This window comes from Penicillium manginii (assembly GCF_028828005.1).
Source record: "Penicillium manginii strain IBT 31320 chromosome Unknown utg000004l:1.0-7231830.0:1.0-7236170.0, whole genome shotgun sequence".
Classification (NCBI taxonomy): Eukaryota; Fungi; Ascomycota; class Eurotiomycetes; order Eurotiales; family Aspergillaceae; genus Penicillium; species Penicillium manginii.
Window position 1 is genome coordinate 548,121 of NW_026643105.1, and position 23,701 is coordinate 571,821.

A 23,701-nucleotide genomic window follows, 5' to 3' on the forward strand; every position below is an offset into this window, starting at 1 on the left:
ATTGGTCCACGGGCGAGTTCCGAAGTGGTTCGGCCGAGTCTATGGAGTACATTGAGCTTATTACTCTCCAGTGACTGCGGCAAGTTAATTAAACCAGGCTCCCTGAAGATTGGAACCCTTTGATTGTAACTGCCGGAGTAGTTTCTAGCGTGTCTCCATGGGGCTCGATTCGCAAAACTGGTCGTCCCTAAGTTTAGACCGTAGAAAGGACATCTCACAAGGGGGCAATTTATTTTAGAAAGGTTTACTCCGGTGAAATGTATAGTATTATGATCTGCGTTTGGCAAATCATCGCCACCTTTCAAGGTTGGTAAAAATGAGGAAGGAAGTTTCTGAAAATGGGTACTACACTGTGCAACTTGTCCATGTTTTGTGGCTGATAAATGGAGGCCACCTTTGCTGCCAAGGGACAATTGAGATTTGGAATCAACGAAAAGAGGGATAAGTACATTTACTAGAGGGTTGGAGGATGGAGAATGGGTGGGCGAGGTTACACATTTCAGGTGATCCTGGGGCTCGTGCTTTAGAATTATGCGCGATGGCGAGACCAAGGGTAATTTAAAGTGAGACTTTTGATAATTGTGCCAGAACTAGTTTTTCGTATACGAGATCAAAGTCTCTAAGAAGCCAATAAGCTGATATTATCGAGGAAATGTCAAGATGACAGCAGAATCTGCAACTATGCCATGCAAGTGTTGGTTACAACACGCCAACTCACAGCTCTAATGCCACTGGAAGCATCAATTGATATACAAACACCATGCAGCCAGCGACTCAAACAGAAAAATGGAACTTGCAGCTGTCGTAACCCCAGAATACCCCCCACCATTAGCCGGAGGCATTGTCGCACAAAGCATTTGTCTCTCCCTTCTAGTCCACAGTTGAGTGAAACCGGATGCTCCGCCATCCTCTGTCACATTGGGATCTCACATGCATTAATTCGGGACAAATGATGACGCTCTGAGAGCCATCCACATGGCATCAACAAGGTTCTGCTAGCATATAGCGGTCTGGGCTTCCCTGATCCTGATTTACATGCACCAAGGAGACGCCAGAACAAGGGCAAGATAGACCCGCGCTACAAGTAGACCCGAGGCGGGCTGACCTTGAGTAGTTGTAAAACCTTGGACAATGGCCATTTATCTCACGCCAGGGTGGCATCCATGGGGGTCTTCGCTCTTGGCCACAACTTTGCTTGGGCCCGATTGATATTCAAGTCTTCTAAATTTGTGCTATGGTAATATCAATCGTGGCTTAGGTTCTAACTCATTCAGGAAGGTGTATATGTAATCCTAGCTGGATCGATGGATATATTGATTAGAATGCAGAATACAGCTGCTGTGGCGGCAGTCATATCAAGGTTCCCGCCTTGAAGGGGAGTGGATTTGGGGCTTACTGGAACCATCAAACCAGACCCAAGCCCCTTCTTTCAGTTTAAATTATTCAAATTAGACAAAACCTTACGGTTAGCTTGCCACAAATCTCAACATGAACTTTCGGGCATCTCCGGCGGTGCGCAACGTAGCATGACGATGCTGGCCCGGCTTATTGTGAACACCATTGCTATAGGGATTTGGCCGGGAACAGCGCTTAGTTCTCCAAGTAGCACCATTATAACAGTGCCAAGGGTGTCTAGAAATATCATGAAGGATATGGGCTTCCCAAGCCATCCTCACGATTCCAACCTGATGTGCTACGCCACATCCCAGACCGCTGGTAGCCGAGCCTATTCAGGGCACACATCGTATCCAGTGACTGGATAATCCCAGGACTAGCCCCAAGATGTGGATGCACTGGTGAAACGAACTTGGCGTCATAACACATCAAAGGAGAGTGTATGACGAGCGAGACAGGAACCCTCTTCACCCAGCGTGAGCCAGCTGAGATGCGCAAAGTGGTTTGGACCCGAAGTATCACGCGGCTGAAAGCCTTGATCTCAAGTCCTTGCCAATTGTTTTGCTAGAAGACTACTGGCTCGCTTCGTGCCGTCGTACAGATGCGTGTCACGGTGAGATTGACTCGAGTCGGCGATCTTTCTTCGTCAGTGTTTCCCTCGTGGGTTTGCATGGAAGCCCGGCCCTTATAAAGACTAGTATTATGACCCTGGGTGGCCAGTGCCGATCTCCCGCTGCATGTTTCTAACACCTGAACATACCAAGTCGAAAATTCCATCTCATCCCCCAAAGACCAAAGAGTTGTAACTTCGCGACTCATGCAGAACAAGTCCGAAATGAGAGCTGAACAAGCACCCAAGTCGCCGAGTAGTGATGAGACACCTAGCCAAAAACAGGATCCGTTAGAAAGACGACGGCTGCAAAATAGACTATCTCAAAGGAACCATCGTTAGTTATAATTCCAGTCCGAATGACACTGCGTACAGCGAAGCTGATGTGAACAAGGCCGGAAGATCAGAGATCGAATCGCCAAACTCCAAGAGCGTGTGATAGCAAACGAGCTTCGAGCAGCGGCAGCTTTGAACGGCTGGGACCAATCATACTCCCCTTCTCCGCTCCTATCACCCCGTCACGCACCCTGCCCTTCAAATGACCTCCAAGTCAACACGCGCGACACATCACCCATCACCACGGAACCGCCAACGCCTTTTACTCCTTCATACAACATCACGCAGACGCCTATATGGCCAACTGATTTTAATTTTGCACAATCCAACGGGTCGATAACTGGAGAAACACCCTTGATGGTCGATGGTAGAAGCTTTATGAACGAGACCATGTGCTACGCGTCTTCGGAAAGCAGTATATCTACTACCGGCATCCAAGTACCAATGGGAAGCTGTCATGAAGTAAATTTGATGCAAGATGCATTTTCAAGTCCAAGTCCAATACATACCAATCCAAGCAATGGAGTCTCAGCGAGCCAGTCACTCTATTATGTTGCAACAGGTGAGATGACGACCTCGAAAATGGTATAAACTCTTCAGGTCAATGTGATGCTGACATACCGTCTTTATTAAAGAGAACTCCCTTCCACAGATTCTACAAGCTATGAGCAATGTATCTCCACAAACAAAAATCATTGTGCTCGTGCCACCAGAGCCTACATCAACATATCCATCTCCACCTCCCTCGGGGCTTTTGGGAAGCAATTTATTCGAGGGTATTCAAGTTTCGTCTCCGCAGACAGGAATTCAGAATCTGACATGCCAGTGCCAAGCCCAGCCAGCTCATTTAGCCCCCAATAATGTGCAAGCTCTCTCTCGATGGACTGTCCCCGCATCCTTTTCCCCGGGCTGCTCCTCACATAAAATCTCAACACCATCTAGGGGAAGCTTTTCAGGAATCAGGTGATAGATATTCACGAGAGGATAGCTTTTCTTCTAAGAAGCGATTCTATGCCGAAAGAATCCGGGAGTACGTGTTCGGATAATTATAGAGACCGAAAGGACGATACGACCTAGAGACATACTGGGAGAGGGCTTATTGGACGACTACTGAGGCAACTGAATGATTGACAGAAAAATTTGGAACAGCTTCAAGACCTTTTAATTCTGTACATACTCCGCTTAGTTCAAAGGCGTGTCACCGCAGACGCTAGTGAAAGACTATAAACCGGCTGGTTGGAAACCTGTTATCAGTTCCTCCCAGAACATATCATCAATTCCTAGAAGAAAACTAGGATCTGGACCCATAGCAAGAGCAGGGTCATGTTGTGCAAATATCCGGGGGAAGTATTGATTGAACCAAGTCTGAACTCTCCTCGTCTTCATTGTGACCCGGTCAACCATCTCGTCTGAGCCACCGTCTCCTAGCCAATGAACACGTGCGAACGCATTGCCTTGATCTGTCTTCTGTGCAACCAATTCGAGTATTTGAGAAAAGTCAAGTTCTGTTCGAACCAGGTCTACATCCCAACCTTCAACTTTGGATAGACAGAGACGGGAAGCAATGAGCAGAGCATACGCCAAAAGACCCCAGAGGGCGTATGACGCGGTAAAGATCATATGATCAGGCATGGAGATGTATACTTCGAATAATGACTTTGTCGCGGCAAGGCATTTCCACATTGTGTCTAAACGCTGCTGTCGGGCACCCGTACTAGTGTTTGCATTCTGCCATAGAGGGTCGTAAAGTCCGGCCTCGTAGAGAAAGATCCGTGCTGCATGAACATGGATAAGCCAGTTGCCTAGATAGGTATCAGTAGCTGCATAGGCATTAATCCAAATTAAGCAACAGTCTTACAATTTGTGTTGAATTTAGTCGCTGATTGTGCGAGATCTGTCAGTTGCTGTTCTAGATAGCGAATATGCATTGTGGTCGGAGCCCATGAGCTGTGGGGTCCTTGTGGATCATCGAACGGTGCTACCTGGGCAATTTGTTCGACTAGGCTCTGCAAACGAACATGCTGAACTAGCAACTCATCCGCTGGATGTTCTCCAGTTTCGACCAGGATTTGTAATGCCTGGTTTAAATGTCGGCTGTATGGTATTGCATCGACACGTCGAAATACAGCAGATGCCCTAAGACAGGAAGAATCAATTAGCAATCACTCAGTAAGTGGTGTCGGCCTCGAAAAAAACGAACACAGAGGTGACATAGAAGCAACCTAATAGAGTCCTCCGATCTTCATTATCCATGCGATTGGTTTCTTCCGCAAATCCGTAGCTTGATCTTGATGCGTCGAATATTACTGTGCGACGATCATTTAGATGTGCTGGCTTATCAAACCCGAGATCGGCAAGAACCGCAAGAGCAAGATGCAAAAGATTTGTCATTTGAGGGTTTCTCTTAAGATGCCCATGATACCTATAAGACGGATCAGCTTCAATTTTGTGATTAATGGCGGTTTTATGTCAATGTTCCCTACCAGGCAATGGTAATCAGCAAGGCCTGCAGGATATCACGGGTTTTCTCTCCATCAATCAATAATCGTTTAGCAAGCTCTTCGGTCAGAGCCGCACCTCGTCGAATCTGGAGAGCTCTATTTTGATAGGAAGCTGCCACGACCATAGCCTTGAAGAGACAAGGGTGACTCTGTCGAAGCACAGATACCGGTTTGTTGGGCGGCGTAACAAATGGGAAGAAAATGCTCAATTCGCTTCGAAAAACAAAGCAAAGTGCTTCCGCTGCCTGGCTCTCTGGCCATACAGTGTGGCCTGGCAAGACAGATTCAACTGGAAGAGACACGGGCGGATTTGAGTTATCTGCTTTCAGATAATTGACTGGGTGAGCGTGATTATCTTTGACTGTCAATGTGGATCCGGGAATGTCATGCGGTGGAGTTGGGGTGGGCAACAGATTTTCATTCTGTCGCTGAGAATGAATGTTATTAATCAAAGAGTCAATCTGCTTTTCTAGCTTATCAAAGCGCCTAGTAATGATATTAGGAATCAAAATCCGTATCCCTGAATTTTGACGGAGCTAACGAACGTTCGAGGTAGAGGACTTCTGCGCCTGCGAGGCTCCTGCGGGAGACATTGTTTACTCAATCGAGTACATCTGATTGAAAAATGTCAGCAGCGCTTCTAATACATAAACTATTGGGACTAGAATCAGACGCAAAACATGCCTTTGACATTTGGGCGAGTCGGTGGGATCATAGATGCAGCGGACCTTGGATTGCCGACAGGCTAGGCAAGCATGGGCGGAAGAGCCGCGGCCGCTTGGCTGAGGTTGGCTCATAATGCCGTATTCAATATATTATGCACTCCACCTGTCGGAGAGATGGCTTGTTGAAGAGGCTTGAGTGTGTGCAAATGGAGGTTTCGGATATCTCGGACACGGAAGCGGGGCCTTGCTCCGGCCATGCAGAAGTGTCATTGGCCCACCTCTTTCGCCATAATTTTGTTGTTCAACAGGCATTCTAGTGAAAGATAAGAGTAGTATGCAAGGTGAATAAACGTGATATGTCTGAATGCAATTTCCTGATAGATGGACTGCTCAAGCACTTGAGAGTAACACCCATTACTTACTCATGTTTCATGATTTCTACTAGTAATCATGCGCCATCCGGCAAGCGGCCGACCCAGTGACGTTTAGTGCTTCATAAAAAAATGAACAAAGGTCTCAAAGCCTACTATCTACGTTACCAACATACACTAGGGATCCCTGAACTTGACATTGTTTCCTCGAGGATTTTCAACGGCTTAGAAATAACCTTGATTTTCTGAAAGAAGGTGTTGACAAATGGCAATAGACGCTGATCATACAAACCTGATTTAAAATCCACATGCTATTCGCTTGACGTATGTTTCAGTTATTTCGTTTCACAATCTGACCACTTTCACACAAATAATTGAAAGCTGAAAACCAACAGTTTAATCAACAGCAGGCCAAGTAGACAGGCCCAGCTCACAATCGAAGAACATAAAACACATAGGCTGCCCTCATGGTCTAATCAAAATGAATGCGCCATAGCTCACGGTCACAGTCAGTTTTATAACCAGTTCGGGTATGGAGCATGGCGGTGTTATCGCTGATCAATAGATCACCCTTCTCCCACTCCAAGTAGAGGCACACTCGGGGATCATATAAGACTCGATCAATGATATTTACCAAGCTTGGATGGTCATTCTCGATTGTCACATCGCATGTCGAAAATTTGGTCTTGGTCGAATCCCACGGCTGGTGCCAGCGCAGACAAGGTAGACCGGAAACCGGGTGCGTTACCGTCAACGGTAGATTTTTTAATTTCGCATCCCAGAAACCATCATTATCCATGGCCCAAGTAATTCCCTGGAGACGTTCCGAGGTCCATGGAAGCGGTAGGTACCTGAAGAAAAGTCGCGAACTTGCGAAGAGCGTGTACCCACTTCCTTTTGGTGCAGTGGCGGGACAGGTGAAAAACTGATAGCCAGGTGGTCTCTGGACTTTCTTTTTCTCTCCAGTAACTGGGTCATCAATTTCTTCGAATTTAAACATGCCATCAAAGTGCATGGGCATGGCCTCATTTGAAGTAACATTGTTACCCAACTTGTCTGCGCGACCGGCATCACGCACCTTCTGGATGACACCAAAGCTCCATGGGAGTATGGTTCCGAGCTCTGAAGCCGCCTTCAAATATAGGTCTTCCTCAAGAGTCTCTGCAAACCCGCGGAGAACTACCGGTGACATGATGTTGGATAGTTTACGGACTTTGCTCATGGGAAGGGCGCTGATAGACGGAGTTGGATTAACGTTGTCAATATCGGCCGGTCGTATGATCAGTCCACTCGGGTATAAATGCTCAAATTTGACGGCAACGCCATCTTCGGCCCAGTTGAATATGTCAGACTTCTCTCGGAAGTAATAGGGCTGACCATTTTTATAAACAAGGTCGTGTGTGTCGCGGACATCCTCGGCATGCACGGTTCGATATGATCCGTCCAGTCCAATTGCTACCGATGCATGCCAAGGTGTATATCCAAGGGATCCACGGAGCTGCGGAATCAAAGATACAGATAGCTTGCGCTCTCCTGCAGATTCGTGAATGGACAATCGAACATAGTCCTTCCGGTTTGCTTTGATAGCCGCGGCGAACATCTTACCGCGAACGATCATCTGGCGCGCAATCTGGGAAACCTGGGCCTGTCGAGCACGCTTCGAAAGATTGATTGTAGAGTCCTGATGCGCCAGATCTTTTGTCAAAAATTTGATGTACCCGCGATATGTCAGACATGTATCGTTGTCAGTTTTGATGGCCTCATCGGGGTCAAATGATGGATCGCCAAAGACGAACATTAGTTCGCGACGGAGGCAGCTTGCATGGGCCAAATAATACGCTTTTGCAGCTTCAGGGGTCTCTGATTTAAACCAAGGATGCTCGAGAAGCTCGAAGAGGCGAATAAATTTCACATGATGGAGGCCCTTCTCTACGGCCATTTGCCGCAGGGTCTCTCCGTAGTCCCAGACGGTTTCGTCGGGCACACCAAGAATATCTAAAGTCGTATGGTCAGAGACGGAATGATTTTGAGCATGGATTTTGAGTCCTACCGTTATAGACAAGACCGTCAGAACTGATGTATACATCAGCACCAGGCTCGTAAACTTTGCCGATGCTGTCGCAAAGACCGTTGAGATGTGACAGCGCCAATTCTTCACCAAAGTCAGGCATTGTCCCCAGAACCTTGTCTCGCGCATTTGGAGACTTGAAAGGAAAGGCGGGCAAAATCATGCGGATCGGTTCCTGTTTCTTAACCTGCTCCATAACAACGGGGACGAATGACTCCAGCCCCTTCCACGAACCGCCAGTCTTTTCGTAGTCGACCCCATAACTTTCAATAATCTTTAAAATGTCAACGGCCATTTTGCGATCGGTAGAATGAATGGTAGAATCAGAAAAACATGGATTCTCCATGTGGAGGCCATTTTCATCGTGTTTCGTAGAGGCTCTGCCGTTTGCGGTAACTAAGGGATCGGCGATACCTAGGGCAGCCATCGTGGCATTGGAGTTGTCAGTCGCCAAAAATTGCCCCAACTTCGCATCGTTTATGCTAATAGAAGACTGCTCGTTTTTCTCAGTCTGATCGGGGTGACCGGCTCCATTTTGGGAGGGTTTCTGTGAATATAGGTCTGGAACATTTTCCGTATTGGGCGCGACGGCGATCATGGTGACCGGAGTTGAATGTGGTGGGTCACACTGATGTCTTGTTTCCTTTCAATAACAACTAATGGAGTTGTTTGGAAAGGAGAGCCTTCTTTATTCTCCTTGAAATAGCTAGTACTCAGAAAATAGTATTCCGAAACTACTCGATTCCCGACAGAACTTCATCCCGCTATATAGTTCCCGGCACCCTTCCTCCGTCCCAACTTGAACTATAGGAACTTTCCAGCCTCATACCCATTCCAACCCCATCCAGCCGGATGACTGTGTCTAGATAGTATTGCGGACTCAGATACCTAGGATGAAGCTGAACTTACCAGATCGGAAAGAACCAATCCATGGATTCTGTACAACTCGGAGCCGGTGGATCTCCGTCTATTCTCCCCCTAGAGGCTGCGGTGGAGGTCTAGAGCGGATAAACCGCTGATGGTGAAACTAACAGCCGTTGAGAACAACCCTGTTGGAGAACAAAGTCAATTGAGTCGCTGATGAGTGCATCAGGGGGATATGTGAGGCGCAGATGTGCTATCTAGAGGTTGTCAGCATGGTCCAAAATAAGACCTGTGGCAATTGCGAGGAAAAGGATATTCCTAGACTGGTCCCGCAGGCAACCCTTTCACCTTCCAAGTGCAGATGACTAGATTTGCAGGCGCGTACAACCGTTTGGATTCGGGTCAAAAGACTGAGCTAGAGCTTGGGCTCCGGCTCGGCTCGATGACCTAGCTCATTTCGTACTGAGAAAGCTAAGCAGAGATCCCACCCAACCTATCGGTCCCGATACGAGTGTAACTCCGGGTCAGGTGAGGCATGAGAGCTCTCGTAATTCATTCTACTTATTATCCCCGGAGGATTATATTTGAATATCATAATAGTATAATTTGAATACAAAGGTTTCCCAGACACCAATTAGTACCGCGAGCCCTCGTGTCAACGTTTAGAGTAATTATAGAAAATTCTAATGCAAGATTGAAATTCAAAAAAAACTAAGATCTAACACAATGCAGCAATGTAATCGGAATCAAATAGATATCCGAAAAGAATACCCAGATATCACTTTCCTGGCTCAGCCCAATCATACTCCATCACCCGCGACACAAAGGCGGCCATTTCCGGGCTTGACAGCTGACGCACGACATGAAATGTAGCGTCGAGGCCAGAACTAATTCCTCCAGCTGTGACGAGCTGTACCGAGTCTCCTTTCAAGTAACCCCCATCCATATAGCGCTTGTGCACTACATTTGTGGGGCCCTCGTTTTTGTCACTAAAACGAGCACATACTTCCCGCAGGACTTCCACCGCACGGTGATGAGTTGTGACCGTCATTCCAGACAAAATACCTGCCGCGCCGAGTAGCAATGCACCTGTGCAAATAGAAAATAGAATACGTGGCTTTCGGGGCTCCGTCAAGGGCAGCGCCGCGAACTTGCGAATTATATTGACCTCCGGGGCATTTCCCTCGACCAGTGGCTGGACAACAGCGGGTGGCCCTCCAGGAACTACGAGCATGTCATACTCTGCAAGCTCTTCCACGGCCTCTTCCAAGAGCCTATCGGCTTTAACGGTCATAACACTCGCGGCGTCGATGATGGAGGTTTGCGCGATCGTCTCGATGATGAACATTCGATCCGGCTTATCGGGGTTGCGGTTATGCGAAACATGGGACAGAACCTCCATCGGACCAGTGAAGTCGAGGATATCTACCCCTTGAAAAAGGAGGACACCTACTCTGTAGTACTGCTTGGTTTCGATGGCCGCCATATTCCCGCTGACCAAAGAATTTGCGGGTCTTATTTTGGTTCGATGGAAATACGACGCTGGCAGACGTGGCCACGGGGGAGAAAAATGCAAAAGAAAATGCAATTATTCGAGGAACTGCAGATGGACAGTATGAAGGCACTTTCTTCAATAATTTCGTTGAGTGGAAAGGTTGGTTTGGGGATAGATGAGATTAGTCTCCCACGGTTGGTATTAGACACGTTGCTGACTCCAACAAGTAATGGGCCGACGTCGTGTCACCGGAACATCCTCATGTGCTTATCAAGTCTTATGGAACGCGAAAACTTTACGTTGCCATCAATTATCCCCATGTGGATTTCTGTTCTAGCGGTGAGGTATAAGCTCGTGCTGCAAGGGTTTTATGCGGTTTCCTGCAGGGAATGCCAACCAAAAGTGTTCAAGTTCCACAATCCCTTCGCGGATGCCAGCAGCCTCGTAATTTTGAATGTCAATGCTCTCTTGAAGATGCTAATACTGCTTCATGCTGGTTCAACCAATCTAGCAGCCAATCTCTACCGATTCATGCCTTTCTGGCACATATTGCCCATCTTCGGGATGTGGACTGCGGGGAAATCCACAATTTCGGATGGTGGGGGCTGCAACAATAAACACAACTGCATAGTAACTTCTCCCTTGGAAAATAATTTGATTTCCTAAATTCACTGCGCTTCCTCATAGAAAATGTCTTCTCCAGAGTATAGTGACCATTTTTCGATCGCCAACATCCCGTTTGGTGTGGCATCTTCTGAGAGCCATCCGAATCCACAATGCGTGACTCGATTGGGCAACGAGGTCATTTTTCTTGTCGACATACAGCGATCAGGAGTCTTTTCCAACATCACGGGCCTATCGGAAGGAATATTTGATAGCACGACCCTGAACGAGTACGCGGCCCTTCCCAAACCTATTCATCAGCAGGTGAGAAGCGTGCTACAAGAGACATTGAAAAAGGCCTTACCGGCGGGTTTCGCCGAGGATATTGGCGCTGTCACTTTACATCTGCCCATGGCAGTGGGCGGGTTCACAGGTATGTACCTCACATTCATAGCTATACAACGATGCCGGGCATACGTCAACAGTCAATCTGACAGATGATAGATTTCTCATGCAGTGTACACCACGTTCGCAATGCAGGCCGAATCATTATCAATGATGAATCGGTCCCTCCAGGATTTTTCAGTTTCCCAATCGGATATAACGGCCGTGCTAGCACTGTCTGTGTCTCGGGGACGCCAGTAGTTCGGCCGAAGGGTCACTTCTTTGATCGCTCGGTTCCATCGGAGAAGAAGCCTATCATTTACGGTCCCTCGCAGGCCATGGACTATGAGCTGGAAGTGGGTGTGATTATCGGAAATGGTGTGCCCAGGTTACAGGGTTTGAATGCGCTTGACGCAAACGACCATATTTTCGGGATGGTTCTTTTGAACGACTGGAGTGGTGAGTGCTCATTTCGCCACCCGATCCGCAGGTAAATGGTTTCCTAACTAGAAGTTGTTCCAGCTCGTGACATTCAAGGTTGCGAAATGATGCCCTTGGGACCTTTGAATGGCAAGTCCTTCGGAACTAGCATCTCTCCCTGGGTGATCACCTTGGATGCTTTGGAGCCCTTTGTCACCGCTGGTGCGAAGCCTGAGGTCGCATTAGCAAGTCATCTTGAGGATGATATCAATAAGTCAAGCTATGAAATAAACTTCAAGGTCGAGATTATTTCTGGGCAGCATGTGACAACCGTGAGTGAATCAAAATACACGGACTTGCACTGGAATGGGCCACAGATGGCAGCCCATTTAGCTAGCACTGGGGCAGACCTTCGCACCGGTGATATTTTGGGCACAGGTACAGTGAGTGGTCCTAACGAGGGCAGCTTTGGCTGCTTGCTGGAGACCACAAAGGCTGGGAAGGAGCCCATAGCCTTGACTGATGGTTCGGAGAGAAAGCTCTTGCTGGATGGTGATATCGTCCGAATGACAGGCGTGGTCGGTGGTGTGAACTCCGGTGTTGGATTTGGCGAGTGTGTCGGTCAGCTCGTGGCGTCAGTCAATGTGTGAAACAAATAGAAATGAAGAATTCTTGCGCTTCAAGAAGTACTCGCACATGAGATAGAGCCGGTTAGAGCTGGCACCGACACTTGGCAAGTTTATGGGACATATACCTTTGGCGTAGGTGTCAAATTATTAAACAGGACCGTAATAGACATCAGGAGAGCGGTGTATGATGACCTATGAACAAAAACGAGCTGAACAACTAAGTAATCCAAATAGTGCCGGAACACCATGGCCTTGATTTCGTGAAGAAAAGCAGTACCCAACGCCAGTGAAATGCCTCTGGCCCGCGCTGAAGAAGATTTATAACTGAATATAGGAGAACGGAAGGAGTCGTGACAGCACCACTAACTCCATAGTGGGGGGGTGAATATACTCCGATGCGCGATCCAGTATATTTGGCATAGTCCATTCGCCACTGCCCGAGCTCTCTGGGGTAGGAGGCGGAAGTGAGCCAACAGTGGGTGTCATGCCCGAAGGGACAAAAGAGCCCATTGATGCACCAGCCTGGCTAGACTGGGCGAGGTTCGCAGGACTGCGACCATTTGCAGAGCGAGTTTGTTGATTTCCAAATGCGCCCAAGAGCTTTTGCAGGGCGCGGTGGGTTTTGGCAAGAGACTTGGCCCACTGCGTCTGATTATCACCGATGGCCGCGGGCGATGTGGGATCCACCGGAGGTGGAACGACCCCCGGTGGGTTTGTGGCCCCGGTAATTGGGTCATATGTGTTCATGGCTTGAGCCGGAGAAGCCATATTTCCTGTGGGAGCGTTGGCGTCGCCAGTATCATAGGCCCGCTCGTTACTCGCGCGTTGTGCAATGATTCCCTCGAGTTGCCGAAGCAAATTCCAAACATTTTGGTCTGATTTTGCCTCCTCGATGACAGCAAGCAGGAACGCGGAGCTAATAGCGCGTTGCAAAGCAATCCACGAGCGTGCAGCATGGGAGCTAATGTTATGCATTTCGATATAAGCTTCCACGGTTGTCATGAGATTCGAGATGCAGTCCGCACGAATACTAGCAGCTCCTACGTCACTCATTTCGTTTGTCGATTTCAGCGCCGGTCGGCACAATTCGGATGAGAAGTATGAAGAATGTAGCTTCAGCACCGCGCGCTCTAAACTTTCTTTAGCAGTCGAACACCACTGTGCTTCGCGCAAATAAGGCTTCGCTTCGTCCATGATTGTTTGAATTCTTTCCTTGTAGGCTTGAATGCTGCCGAAGCTCATTTGTGCATGCGGACTGAGCATGCGAATCCGCACAACCTCTAGAGCCAATGATATGACTCTACAGAGAGTTTCAAAGTAGGAGAGATCTCCAGCTTTTGAGCCTTCGCGATACGCTATATCGGGCTGACTGACAGCTGTGGTGGAAGGGCGATCGTAGGACAAGGAAAAATGGCTATCTTGCCAGGCCATGGACCACCTGAGAGGGAAAGATCAGTATTTCTAGGGATTTGCAGGACCGATTGATCATAAGCATACCAAACATGCCGCCGACGGTATCGCTCATCTGCTGAAAACCGACTTGATTCGACGTGTAATCCGAGTGCCAAGCCCATTCGAAGTGTCATGCCCAGCAGTACATATGAGATGCCAGGATTCATGTTATAGGATAGGACGTTTCCAATGACTAGCAGGGTCTGGATAGCTTCGATTGTTGGTTGCGATAAGAAGTTGGTCATTCGCAGACATTGGTAAGAACAACAAACTAGATTCACCTTAGTCAACATCCATCTAGCGGGATCACTCTCGTCGTCTTACCGTAAACCTGAGAGGTCAATTCTCGTTCTTTGCTTCCGAGATCCGAGGATTGGCAACCAGATGCCAAGATAGCAAATAATAGCCCGAGATAGGCAATGCTAACACCAAAGGGGCTTTGGGATTCGTTTGCGTCCTCGCGATAAATACCACCGGACGCAATTCTGTTCTGTAGTAAGAGCTCGAGGTTGTTTTCAAATTCGGCAATATCTTCAAGGACGGGATATATGGCCCCCGCAATATCTTTGTAGTAAAAGAAGAATCTGTTGAAGTTAGAATCAGATTCAAAAAAGAACTTTCGTCTCTGATGAGATTTTACTCACTCTCGGCATTGCTGATCGGTTGGAAGTGCGCTACAAACAGCACTGATATCAAACGTCGACATATCTGAAGACCACAAATCCACAAATGGATAAGTTGCGGATTCATTATCCAGGCCAAGCTTGGGCAAAATTCCTCCTTCTAGAAGAGCTTGGAGCTGGTCCGATCCCGATTTGTTATGTAAAATATAGGCTAAGACTGATCGAGAGCCCAGGTGGACAGTTCCTTTGCCCAGTGTGTTTGCGGCATGAATGCCCTCGCGGTCCGGGGAGGCGCCTTTGGAGCGGGAGCTCACATCGGCACTCTGCACACTCCCGCTATCAATCCCAGTAGCAGGGCCATCTTCAGCACGCTCGAGTCCGACTCTTAACGAAGAGATTGTCGATTCCATCTCCCGCAGTCGATTGCGTACATTATCCCACTCCTCTCGAGCAATGGATACTCGGCCACCTACGTTGCTGCTATTCGCTCGATACTGTAAAGGTTCGTGTTTGATATGGGGCGGAGCATCTTCGTAACTGTATAGTCCGGTGTGATCAGAAGTCGTGAGTGCCGACGTTCCTTCGACAGGGCTCTCGTGGAAAGCCTGCGAGCGCTTCTTGGACGGCCGTTCGTACGAACAAATTTCCGTATGGTCGCGTTTGATACACCCGTCGCAAGGTAGGTTTCGGTCGCATTTCACTTTGCGCGCGTGGCACGGGTAGCAGGCCTTTGGTTCACGCGCCTTGCGCTTGGTGCGAATAATGGCATCTACTTGATCCTGCGGCAAATCGGACACGGAGCGGTTCTGTGCCGCAGCCATGTCGGAGGGGGAGATAGAAGGATTCGGAGGGTATGGCGAAGTCATTGTCGGATTCTCGATGAATTCCGACGGCTTAAAATGTGATTATATCGAGATTATCATGCGTCGGGTATCTGGGCTTCAATAGCGACCGGAGAAAGCGCAGAGATTCAAGGGCGACACTGGCGAATGGATGATTTCGCAGACGTTCGACTATATCTGGAGATAATTGGAGATTTGAATAAGGCTATTCCATCACTCCGTGTGGGGTATCATGGTGGCGCAGAGACAATTTTATCAAATTGAGGACGAGCTGGAGGTGGCCGAGTTCCAACTGGCCGAGCATCGCGGTGGTGACGAGCACGTGATGTGGACCCAATGCGGATGGCCTACGTCAGCGACATTCAACATCTTATTTAGTATACGCTCTACAATCTCCACTACATACAGTTTAAATAATTGATTCGCTACCGATTTCTATTGCATCTGGCTGGTTTCACCTTAAAGGTTGGACTTGGCCGTGCACCAATGCACCAACCATAGGCATTTTCTGAGCTAATTAGTGCAATCTAGGATCCACTAACTAATAGACTTGGCATAGCCGTGATATGATCATTGAACAGCCCAAATTTCGTGCCGAGCTTCCTTCTCACGTCGGTGGTGCTCTTTTACAATATTTCGAACAACAGACTGAAAGTATAGCGGGCCCTTTTCCATCTCTGGGTGAAGTAACCCGTTCACAAAAGTTCCCGAGCTCAGATTCTTCTGTGCCTCGATGCAGAGATGCTTGTCTTCGTTCATAATTCGCTTGAACATGTCGCTGACCAAATTGAAGTCTGCGTCGGAAGAGTGCATATTCCGAAAGACTTCATACCGCATCTGACAGGTCTTTGGTGAAGTTGGGGTAAATCGCTGCATGAAAAAGAAGTGAGGTCTGATTGGGAGTTAACAATTGTTTGCGAGCTGCCGTTTTTGGTAAATAGTAGAGTCCACTCACGTTACAGTCATCGAGGCATTTGGAAAGTAATATGTGCTACAGACTTTCAAGCCCGCTTTGATCTGTTCTGGCGTTGATGCTGGAAGATGGATAATGCTTCCGTCGACGGTGTCGACCGAGTATGAATTCAGATCCGCAACGGACTGCACATCAGGGTGGGCTGTGGCGCAATGATAGCATTCATTATAGTTATCAGCTAATACCTTCCAATTATATGCGCCATTCATCTCCCATGTATGGTCAAAGACGTAATTATTCCAGTCAAAGTCGCTGAAGCGAGGCTGGAGGTCAATACCCTTGAAATCTCTTTCCCACGCAATCTCTGGCTCCTCGTTTGAATCCAGGTTAACCCATATAAAGCCATTCAGATCGATATGGACATGAACTGGGCTCGAATTCGCATAACCCTGGGCGAGGAATTCTTCGGGTTGGTCAATCCGGTCCTCAGTACTGTGAGCCGAGACATCGTGAAATGCTTTGATAGCATTGTTAGTGTCTCGAAAGAGGACAAAATACCACCCTGCAGTTTCGTAGCGTAGCCAGTTTCCAGGTTTAGATAATCGCAGAGAATGCGTGGTGAGCAACCAATTTCTGGCGAAGATAGATCGCCTCTCAAGTTCATACAGAGCCTGCGACGTATACCAGTTGGCTGGGAGCGCTCTTCGTGGGGACTTCTCAGAGGAGATCGAGCATGAATTTTTAGAGGTATTAGATCCCAATAATCCTTTCAGAGTGGAGGTCATTGTGTTTTATTTTCCTAAAGAAACCGTGACCTTGGAAGGGAGTGAAAAGAGCCGGAAAGACAACTTGAAAGAGTACTAGGTTTGGTGAGCTTGAATACCTAATAGGCACTAAAGTATTCTATGTTCCAACTTGAATGGGTTTGAACCTTGGAAGAAAGCTTGGAAATCTCGTTGCTATTTATCTGGACTGAACTCGGAGCGAGAGGCGGCTACAAAGCCGACTCCGATCACAGGACCTCGGGACATGAGTATGGCCATGAGCTTGCATGAAAAAATTATGCAGTCGTTATATACATCCATGCCTACTAGTATCAAGATTCATCGCATTGACTGTAAATTAGTTACACACAGGTGATATCGTGGAATTCAGTCTCGTCCACCATGCTTAAAACGACACCGTACATAGGAATGCATCTCTTGAAACCCAGCTTGATAAGTATCCAGTTCACTCATAGGGTCTCATAAAGAATTGAGAATCAATCGTCCCACTATCTGGTCGCTTCCAGGTTTCAAAGGTTTTGCCCAAGAGACAGAAACACTTGAACGCGTCAAAGCTTCACCTACCAAGTCCAGATTGTTCGTTTTTTCCAACCAAAGAATCAGTCGTATACGTATACAGCAAGAGTCCCGGCTAAAAGGAAGAGCAAATCAGGATTACATATTTCGAGATAGATAATGAAAAACCCCCGCCAGAAGCCCTGGAGTCCGACCGCCAACCGGCATAGATATGCCTTAATTGGTAAAAACACCGTCCACGTGGGCGGTGCTGATAGCAACGACCCGGAACTTTGATTCATTTCCCACCAGCTGGCCAATGAGAAAATCACGATTACAAGAATCCTGGAATCTAGTTCCCTCGATTCAATTGGTCTTCTTACCTCTTCAAGCTCTCCTGCCTTTCAACCCAACATACAGTATATCGCTAAGACTAAGTATTTGATCGCGCAAATTTATAAAAAAACTCCTTGATTGAGTATTGGAGATTACTTCTTATAAGCTATGCCCTTGAACCTTTCTTTTCTTAGCTCAAAGACTGTTTTCTGAACATAGAGGACTTCTTTGGGAATGAGAATTCCATTCATCCAAGAGAAAAACTGTATTATTCCTATATTCTGTACGTACTTGATATCTCGTATAGAAGCATAAACCAGATGGTATTTTGTATTATTTCTATTAAGGTATGCATAGTTTCTTCTGTATTTATTCTATCATAATTCACGTACTTGTTCTAATTAATTAACAGTGAGGTTTTAGTAAAGTTTGGGTTGTGGCCAAGAAAATAGTTAATGACACACGGCTTCATGAATGTCTTTCGTCCGCGGGTGCTTAAGCCTTGACAGCTTGTTCCTCGTCGTCGGCAAAGGCATACTTCGAGAAACGACGAATAGCCTCTCCTTTATAGAAGAAGACATATGGGATTGCACAGCAAGCCAAAGCAATAAATGCGAGAAGAGAGCTTGCCCATTGGTATCCCAAGCGATTATACATCTGCTCAGTGAAAAGGACGGTGGAGGCACCCCACATGGATCGCAAAAATGTCTTCGCGGCCAAGGCCGATGCGGCTTGATGCTGATATGTGTCGACTGAATTGATATTAGCGTTTTCTTAAGGAGACCAGAAAGAATTTTAAGACATACCCAAGTAGTTGTTGGCAGAGTTATAGAGAAAAATGAAACCGAAACCAACTGGCCATCCTCCAATAGCGGGTCCGAACCAGTGGATTTGAGGGTATGAGGTCCAAGCAAAGATGAAGAGGCCAACAGGAATGAGCCAGCACGACCACATCATTGGGATGAGACGCATTTCAGCGGGGGGGCTTTCCATTATATTTCTGGCTGATGTTGATATAGTTCTTGTTGACGAATGGCGCACAGGCAGCACTCATGAGCACACCGATAGCCAAAGGAATAAACATGAGACCTGTCATGGAAGCGCTCCAGCCCTTGCCTGATTGATAGACAATCGGGTATCTGCGAATTTTGTTAGCTATTTGTCAGATCACAGAGTAATGTATACTTACGCAACAAAGAACATATAAAGCAAGCCATACAAAACAGACATGTAGAGGGCGATGAAGAAGACGATTGGCTCGAGGAAAAGGAGCTGGAAAGGTCGGAAAAGGAAGATGCGTAGCTTCTGTCCCATGGGGCGAGGGTCGAGCTCAGCCTCGGTAGTATACTTGGGGTCATTTTCCTCTGCTCGCAACTTCTTGGCCCGCTTTTGGAGAAGAATAGGAGCATAGGTCTCGGGCACAGTGAAAGTAATGAGAACCCAAGCAACGAAGGACAGAATTAGTTGAAGCCAGTACAGCCAGCGCCAGCCGCAGTTGTCACCGAGGAAACCGCCTGCAAGGGGACCGATTGCAGGGCCAATAAAAGGAGCAGCACTGAATGCCGCCATGGGGACTCCCCGTTCCTCGCTTTTCCATAGATCGGCTAAAGTACCGCCGACTAGCGTCATCGGGGCACTGAAAGCAATTCCATCGATCAATCGGCACACGATCAGAGTTCCAATGTTCTTCGAGACAGCACATGGGATGATGAAAATAACGGCAATGAGAAGGGTGAGCGCATATACTGGGCGTCGTCCGAACATTTCGGACATTGGGGCAAAGGCCATGGGACCTAAATCGTTGTCAGCAATGAACTAATATTAGCTTAAAATAATGGTAACTCACCGACACCAAAACCAACAACAAATACAGTGACAACTACAAGACTGACTTCACGAGAGACTCCGAAATCTTCCATCGGGCCCTCCAAATCAGCTGTGATGACACTGCTGGCGAATGCGACGACAAAACAAGTAAAGGCAACAACCATGGTGCAATACCACTTGTATGCCTTTGACCAATTTTTGGGATTCTCAGGATCATCTATGGTGAATGTAACCAATTTCCAATCCTCCATTTTACCGGTGGCATTTGATTTGATAGGTTTGATGATCTCCCCAGTTCGTGTCTCGGTAGTGTATTCGCTAAGGTCGGCGCCATCGTTCAATTCGCGGACGGGAAGGTCGAGATAGTCGACCTGGCCAGGACCAGAGCCAATCGAGGCAGTTCGACTTGTTGCGTTGGTATGCGTGTGATCTGAATGAGTTGCCTCCATTTCGATACTAGTAGTGTGTATCGGATCTGGGAAGGGATCGGTTTGAGTGGTGACTCTTTCCAAGGCTGGTTTTTGATACCTCAGCCCTGCAGGGGTTGGCCTCTTTTTTATATTTCATTGTTCTGGCCTTGGCATAGCAAATTTTACAGATTGCCTCTTTCCATGGATATGCGGCACAATTAACCAGTCTCCTGTTCACAGGCCGTATACTTCCCGCAGCCGCAACCTGGGGCGATCTCGAATTCCCCACCCGCTGAGAGAATTGCCTGAATTGGATTGACGGCGCTAGCCATAAAGAGTAATATGCTACGAGGGTACCGGATAATACACAAGGGACATTCCCATTCTTGACAGGTCAAGTCCGGGTTTAATCAATCGAAAGTGATCTTCTCCCATCATATCCACGTTCACCTTGGAAGTCATTATTAAGACCAAGCTTTTCAAGTCCCAATCAACTAGAGAGAAACACCCCCATCGGCACTTCTAGTATAAAGCGCTAATCGCGTAGCATTCTGTACTACATTACAATATTCTTCTTAGAAACATAACAGAAACTACTACTAGTAGTAACATATATCTACTCTCAGTCAATTTGATAACGCATAGATATACCGTGCACATAGATGGCCTCAATTTCCTTAGATTGGAGCCGCACATGAACTTGTATCATTATGGTGTCCATGCAAACCCTGTTTGCGGTTCAAGTTATCTGATCAATCAGCCATCAATTCGTTGCCTATTTGCCTTTAATATTCAGTATCACGCAACATCGCACCTCCCAACTGTCAAGCGATAGGTTGCTTTCAACAGGGTCCTTGTATCTATGTGGGGGTCCAAGAATCATGAGCCCCACTGTTATGCCTTCTTCCCCCACCCACGTTAAATGTTTTTCACGTACTTCCAGGTTCAGTCATTGGGGAAGCAATTTTTCATTTTTTAGTTAATTAACGTTTGCTATTCATGTGACACTACAGTATCTGATCTCAGTCACTGCCTCGTGTGGTGGATACGCTTTCGGAGCATATTGCCGCTTATGGCAGTTTGACTAGTCTCCTAATCCGGTAATATGTGAATTTCCGCCAAGGCCAAGAAAACTACGAGTTATCTCCGATGAGGCAAAGAAAATATTTGCATATATATAATCTACAATCCCAGTCCAGAACATAATCCTGGTTAGCATTTACGTCACTGGCGCAATTTATGATTTGATTGGGATCTAGAGTTCGCCAGCTCAATCTCTGTCCACAGTCAAGTCACTGCCAATTGAATCATACTCCTAGCAAAGTATTACTTGTGAAGCATTATCGTTTATAAACTTCCGCTTATATTTCCTGAATTATCACAGGTCCATCATATCCAAAACGCTGCTAGTATAGTTCCATAAAGGAGTGGAATAGTCAGTACAAAATGTGTAGCCGGTGTAAAAGGTGCTCTGCTGTCCCTGTAGAGCGTACAGTTTCTTGTAGAATCCAGCTCTCACATCATCAGTGGAAACAATTAGTGTTTCAGGCGAGTGGGAAGCGAAGGCTGCAATCTCGGGCTCTTTAGTCGAATATACGCCCGTCTTGCCCATACGTTTCAAGTCGGATCGAATCAGTTCTTTCGCGTCCTCGGCAGTGAAATTGCTCTCGGCCACAATCTTGCTCATGAAATAACCTGGCACGCCGGAATACTCCATTTGCCATTGAAACGGAGGCAGCGGTAGGCTCCCGGGCTGGTTACTTGGATTGGTATTAGCGACGTTAATACCGTCGGGGAGACCAGTGTTGGTAATAGCCGCGGCATAGTAGCTCTTATGGCCCCATTTTGAGAAAAGAGTCGACTCCTCTGAACGGAGATCAAAACCGCTCAAGCTGGAAGCTGTGGGAGGGAAGGTAATGAGTAGCTTCTTTGCTTTGATGAGTTTTCGGGTTCCATCGGCATTCTGGACGATCATTTCAACACCGGTAGAATTGCGCTTTGCCTGAGAAACAGTGGTTTCGTAGAAGATATTTTCCTCGGCGATATAGTTCGCAGCATTGGTAAACAGTTGATCTGTGCCGTTCTTTGGTCGAATGTATCCGCCTTCCAACAGTGCATCGATATGTGTGATACCAAAATTCTGGATCACATAGAGCAAAGGAGCATTCAGGATATCACCCACATTCTCAGCGAACATGAAGATGACTTCCATCGCACCCTGAAGGGCATGTTCTTCCACAAATTCGCGGAACGGACGGAGGAGAGCCTCCGGGACTTCGTCTGGGAGATAATAGGCCCCCGTCGACAGGTAGCTAAACTGCTCAATCGCAGCGCGGTACAGGGTAGCACCGGCGATAGTACCTAGGAGCTCATTGCCAGGAGGTACGCGTTTTCCTGTGTTAAAGTTCACATTTTCGATAATGATTGATCCCGGTAACAGAGCTTCATAGTCAACGTTGAGCTGGCTGAAAAATTTCTTGGTGATGTCGTTGTTGAAATATCCCTCTACCCCATAGTTGACATATTTATCATTCGGCAGATAAAGTGTCTCTGCATGGCCCCCCAGCCGATCTTTTTTCTCAATCAGGGCAACACTGTGGCCCTTCTCTCTCAGCTGGACGGCAGCATAGGTACCTGTAGCACCGCCTCCGAGGATGCAAACGTCGCGGGTGACGATATCCTCCACATTGAAGCCATCGGTAGAAGTTGCACAACAGGTCGCAGCTAATAAAAGCAAGCTTTCCAAACGCATGATGAGCATTAAAATTTTTTTGATGTATTCCACCTGCACCTGGGCTCATCGATTCTTCTTCATCTCTTCCGTTTGGAACCCGAGAGTCTGGCTCGGCAAATTCGGTGCACAAAAAATAGGGGGACATTAAATTCAACCAATAGAACATGGCATATCCCTCCACCTTTCTCCTAACTTTTGTTTCTTTGGAACGCTATGGATCAATAAAACTTTATTATTGCTGTGATAGGCTCGGGCTAGTTGAGGATCGACACGGGCTATCGATTGTTGGATGATGGGAAATTAACGTTCGAAAATTAGTTCTCCGTTTTTCACACAATCTCACAGACTACATCTTCTTGATTTTGAATAATTTTTTATACTCCAAAATTATTATTATATAGCTTACATTTTATTCAATGTTCGGAGAGAAAACCTTCATGAAAATCGACAGGTTTGAGGCTGAGACCCATATATACGGCTAGTTGTGCCCACCTTCCCGATAGTTCAGCCGCTTCGGGCCAAGCTTCATATGAAATCCACTCCAACGGAGAGATCGAAACATACTCTGATACATCAATGTATGATAATGGGCACACTCCCGTATCGTTTCTTTCCTGATTTTGTATTCTGAATCATCTATGTCTGATCAATCGGCAGCCATATCAGAATAGCTCTAGGAGACACTTCAAATCGTATGGGAGTCGCAATAATTCCTTGCATAGAATCTAAATCTTTTGTCAGTGAGCTCATCATTATTCATTCTTCATTTCTCAGATAAATGGTACTCGTATGAGAGCCTTGTTAAACCACTCTCGACGTCACTGGCGACTAGAAACTTGGAGTACCCAGAGCCTTTGAAATAGCATGGCCTTGTCACCCTAGTGGATTATAGATAGCCTGTTAGATAGGTAAGGTGTGCATATATTAAAATCCGTTCAATAAT

General features: G+C 47.1%; 9 protein-coding genes across 9 annotated transcripts; 2 read left to right on the plus strand and 7 right to left on the minus strand.

Moving 5' to 3' along the window:
• Positions 1–2,212: 2,212 nt before the first annotated feature.
• Positions 2,213–3,308, plus strand: xanC (transcription factor xanC; the record flags this gene model as incomplete). The annotated part of the gene is made up of 3 exons (XM_057100555.1): positions 2,213–2,342; positions 2,400–2,926; positions 2,994–3,308. The coding sequence occupies 3 exons, from the start codon at positions 2,213–2,215 to the stop codon at positions 3,306–3,308; spliced, it is 972 nt and encodes a 323-aa protein (XP_056960185.1).
• Positions 3,309–3,562: 254 nt separating this feature from the next.
• N7533_003906 (uncharacterized protein) lies at positions 3,563–4,967 on the minus strand (the record flags this gene model as incomplete). The annotated part of the gene is made up of 4 exons (XM_057100556.1): positions 3,563–4,143; positions 4,200–4,477; positions 4,542–4,763; positions 4,825–4,967. The coding sequence occupies 4 exons, from the start codon at positions 4,965–4,967 to the stop codon at positions 3,563–3,565; spliced, it is 1,224 nt and encodes a 407-aa protein (XP_056960186.1).
• A 1,383-nt stretch (positions 4,968–6,350) lies between these two features.
• On the minus strand, positions 6,351–8,544 carry xanB (isocyanide synthase xanB; the record flags this gene model as incomplete). Its single annotated transcript, XM_057100557.1, has 2 exons — positions 6,351–7,873; positions 7,929–8,544. 2 exons carry the CDS (start codon positions 8,542–8,544, stop codon positions 6,351–6,353), a joined length of 2,139 nt encoding a protein of 712 aa, XP_056960187.1.
• Positions 8,545–9,588: 1,044 nt separating this feature from the next.
• On the minus strand, positions 9,589–10,296 carry xanA (isonitrile hydratase-like protein xanA; the record flags this gene model as incomplete). Its single annotated transcript, XM_057100558.1, has 1 exon — positions 9,589–10,296. The coding sequence occupies one exon, from the start codon at positions 10,294–10,296 to the stop codon at positions 9,589–9,591; it is 708 nt and encodes a 235-aa protein (XP_056960188.1).
• A 699-nt stretch (positions 10,297–10,995) lies between these two features.
• N7533_003909 (fumarylacetoacetate hydrolase family protein) lies at positions 10,996–12,362 on the plus strand (the record flags this gene model as incomplete). Its single annotated transcript, XM_057100559.1, has 3 exons — positions 10,996–11,341; positions 11,413–11,751; positions 11,803–12,362. The coding sequence occupies 3 exons, from the start codon at positions 10,996–10,998 to the stop codon at positions 12,360–12,362; spliced, it is 1,245 nt and encodes a 414-aa protein (XP_056960189.1).
• A 297-nt stretch (positions 12,363–12,659) lies between these two features.
• N7533_003910 (putative C6 transcription factor) lies at positions 12,660–15,282 on the minus strand (the record flags this gene model as incomplete). Its single annotated transcript, XM_057100560.1, has 4 exons — positions 12,660–13,779; positions 13,839–14,064; positions 14,118–14,377; positions 14,438–15,282. 4 exons carry the CDS (start codon positions 15,280–15,282, stop codon positions 12,660–12,662), a joined length of 2,451 nt encoding a protein of 816 aa, XP_056960190.1.
• A 546-nt stretch (positions 15,283–15,828) lies between these two features.
• Positions 15,829–16,956, minus strand: N7533_003911 (aromatic ring-hydroxylating oxygenase subunit alpha; the record flags this gene model as incomplete). The annotated part of the gene is made up of 2 exons (XM_057100561.1): positions 15,829–16,150; positions 16,214–16,956. The coding sequence occupies 2 exons, from the start codon at positions 16,954–16,956 to the stop codon at positions 15,829–15,831; spliced, it is 1,065 nt and encodes a 354-aa protein (XP_056960191.1).
• Positions 16,957–18,282: 1,326 nt separating this feature from the next.
• N7533_003912 (MFS transporter) lies at positions 18,283–20,063 on the minus strand (the record flags this gene model as incomplete). Its single annotated transcript, XM_057100562.1, has 5 exons — positions 18,283–18,539; positions 18,594–18,791; positions 18,829–18,926; positions 18,977–19,580; positions 19,634–20,063. The coding sequence occupies 5 exons, from the start codon at positions 20,061–20,063 to the stop codon at positions 18,283–18,285; spliced, it is 1,587 nt and encodes a 528-aa protein (XP_056960192.1).
• A 1,339-nt stretch (positions 20,064–21,402) lies between these two features.
• On the minus strand, positions 21,403–22,776 carry N7533_003913 (uncharacterized protein; the record flags this gene model as incomplete). Its single annotated transcript, XM_057100563.1, has 1 exon — positions 21,403–22,776. The coding sequence occupies one exon, from the start codon at positions 22,774–22,776 to the stop codon at positions 21,403–21,405; it is 1,374 nt and encodes a 457-aa protein (XP_056960193.1).
• Positions 22,777–23,701: the final 925 nt, after the last annotated feature.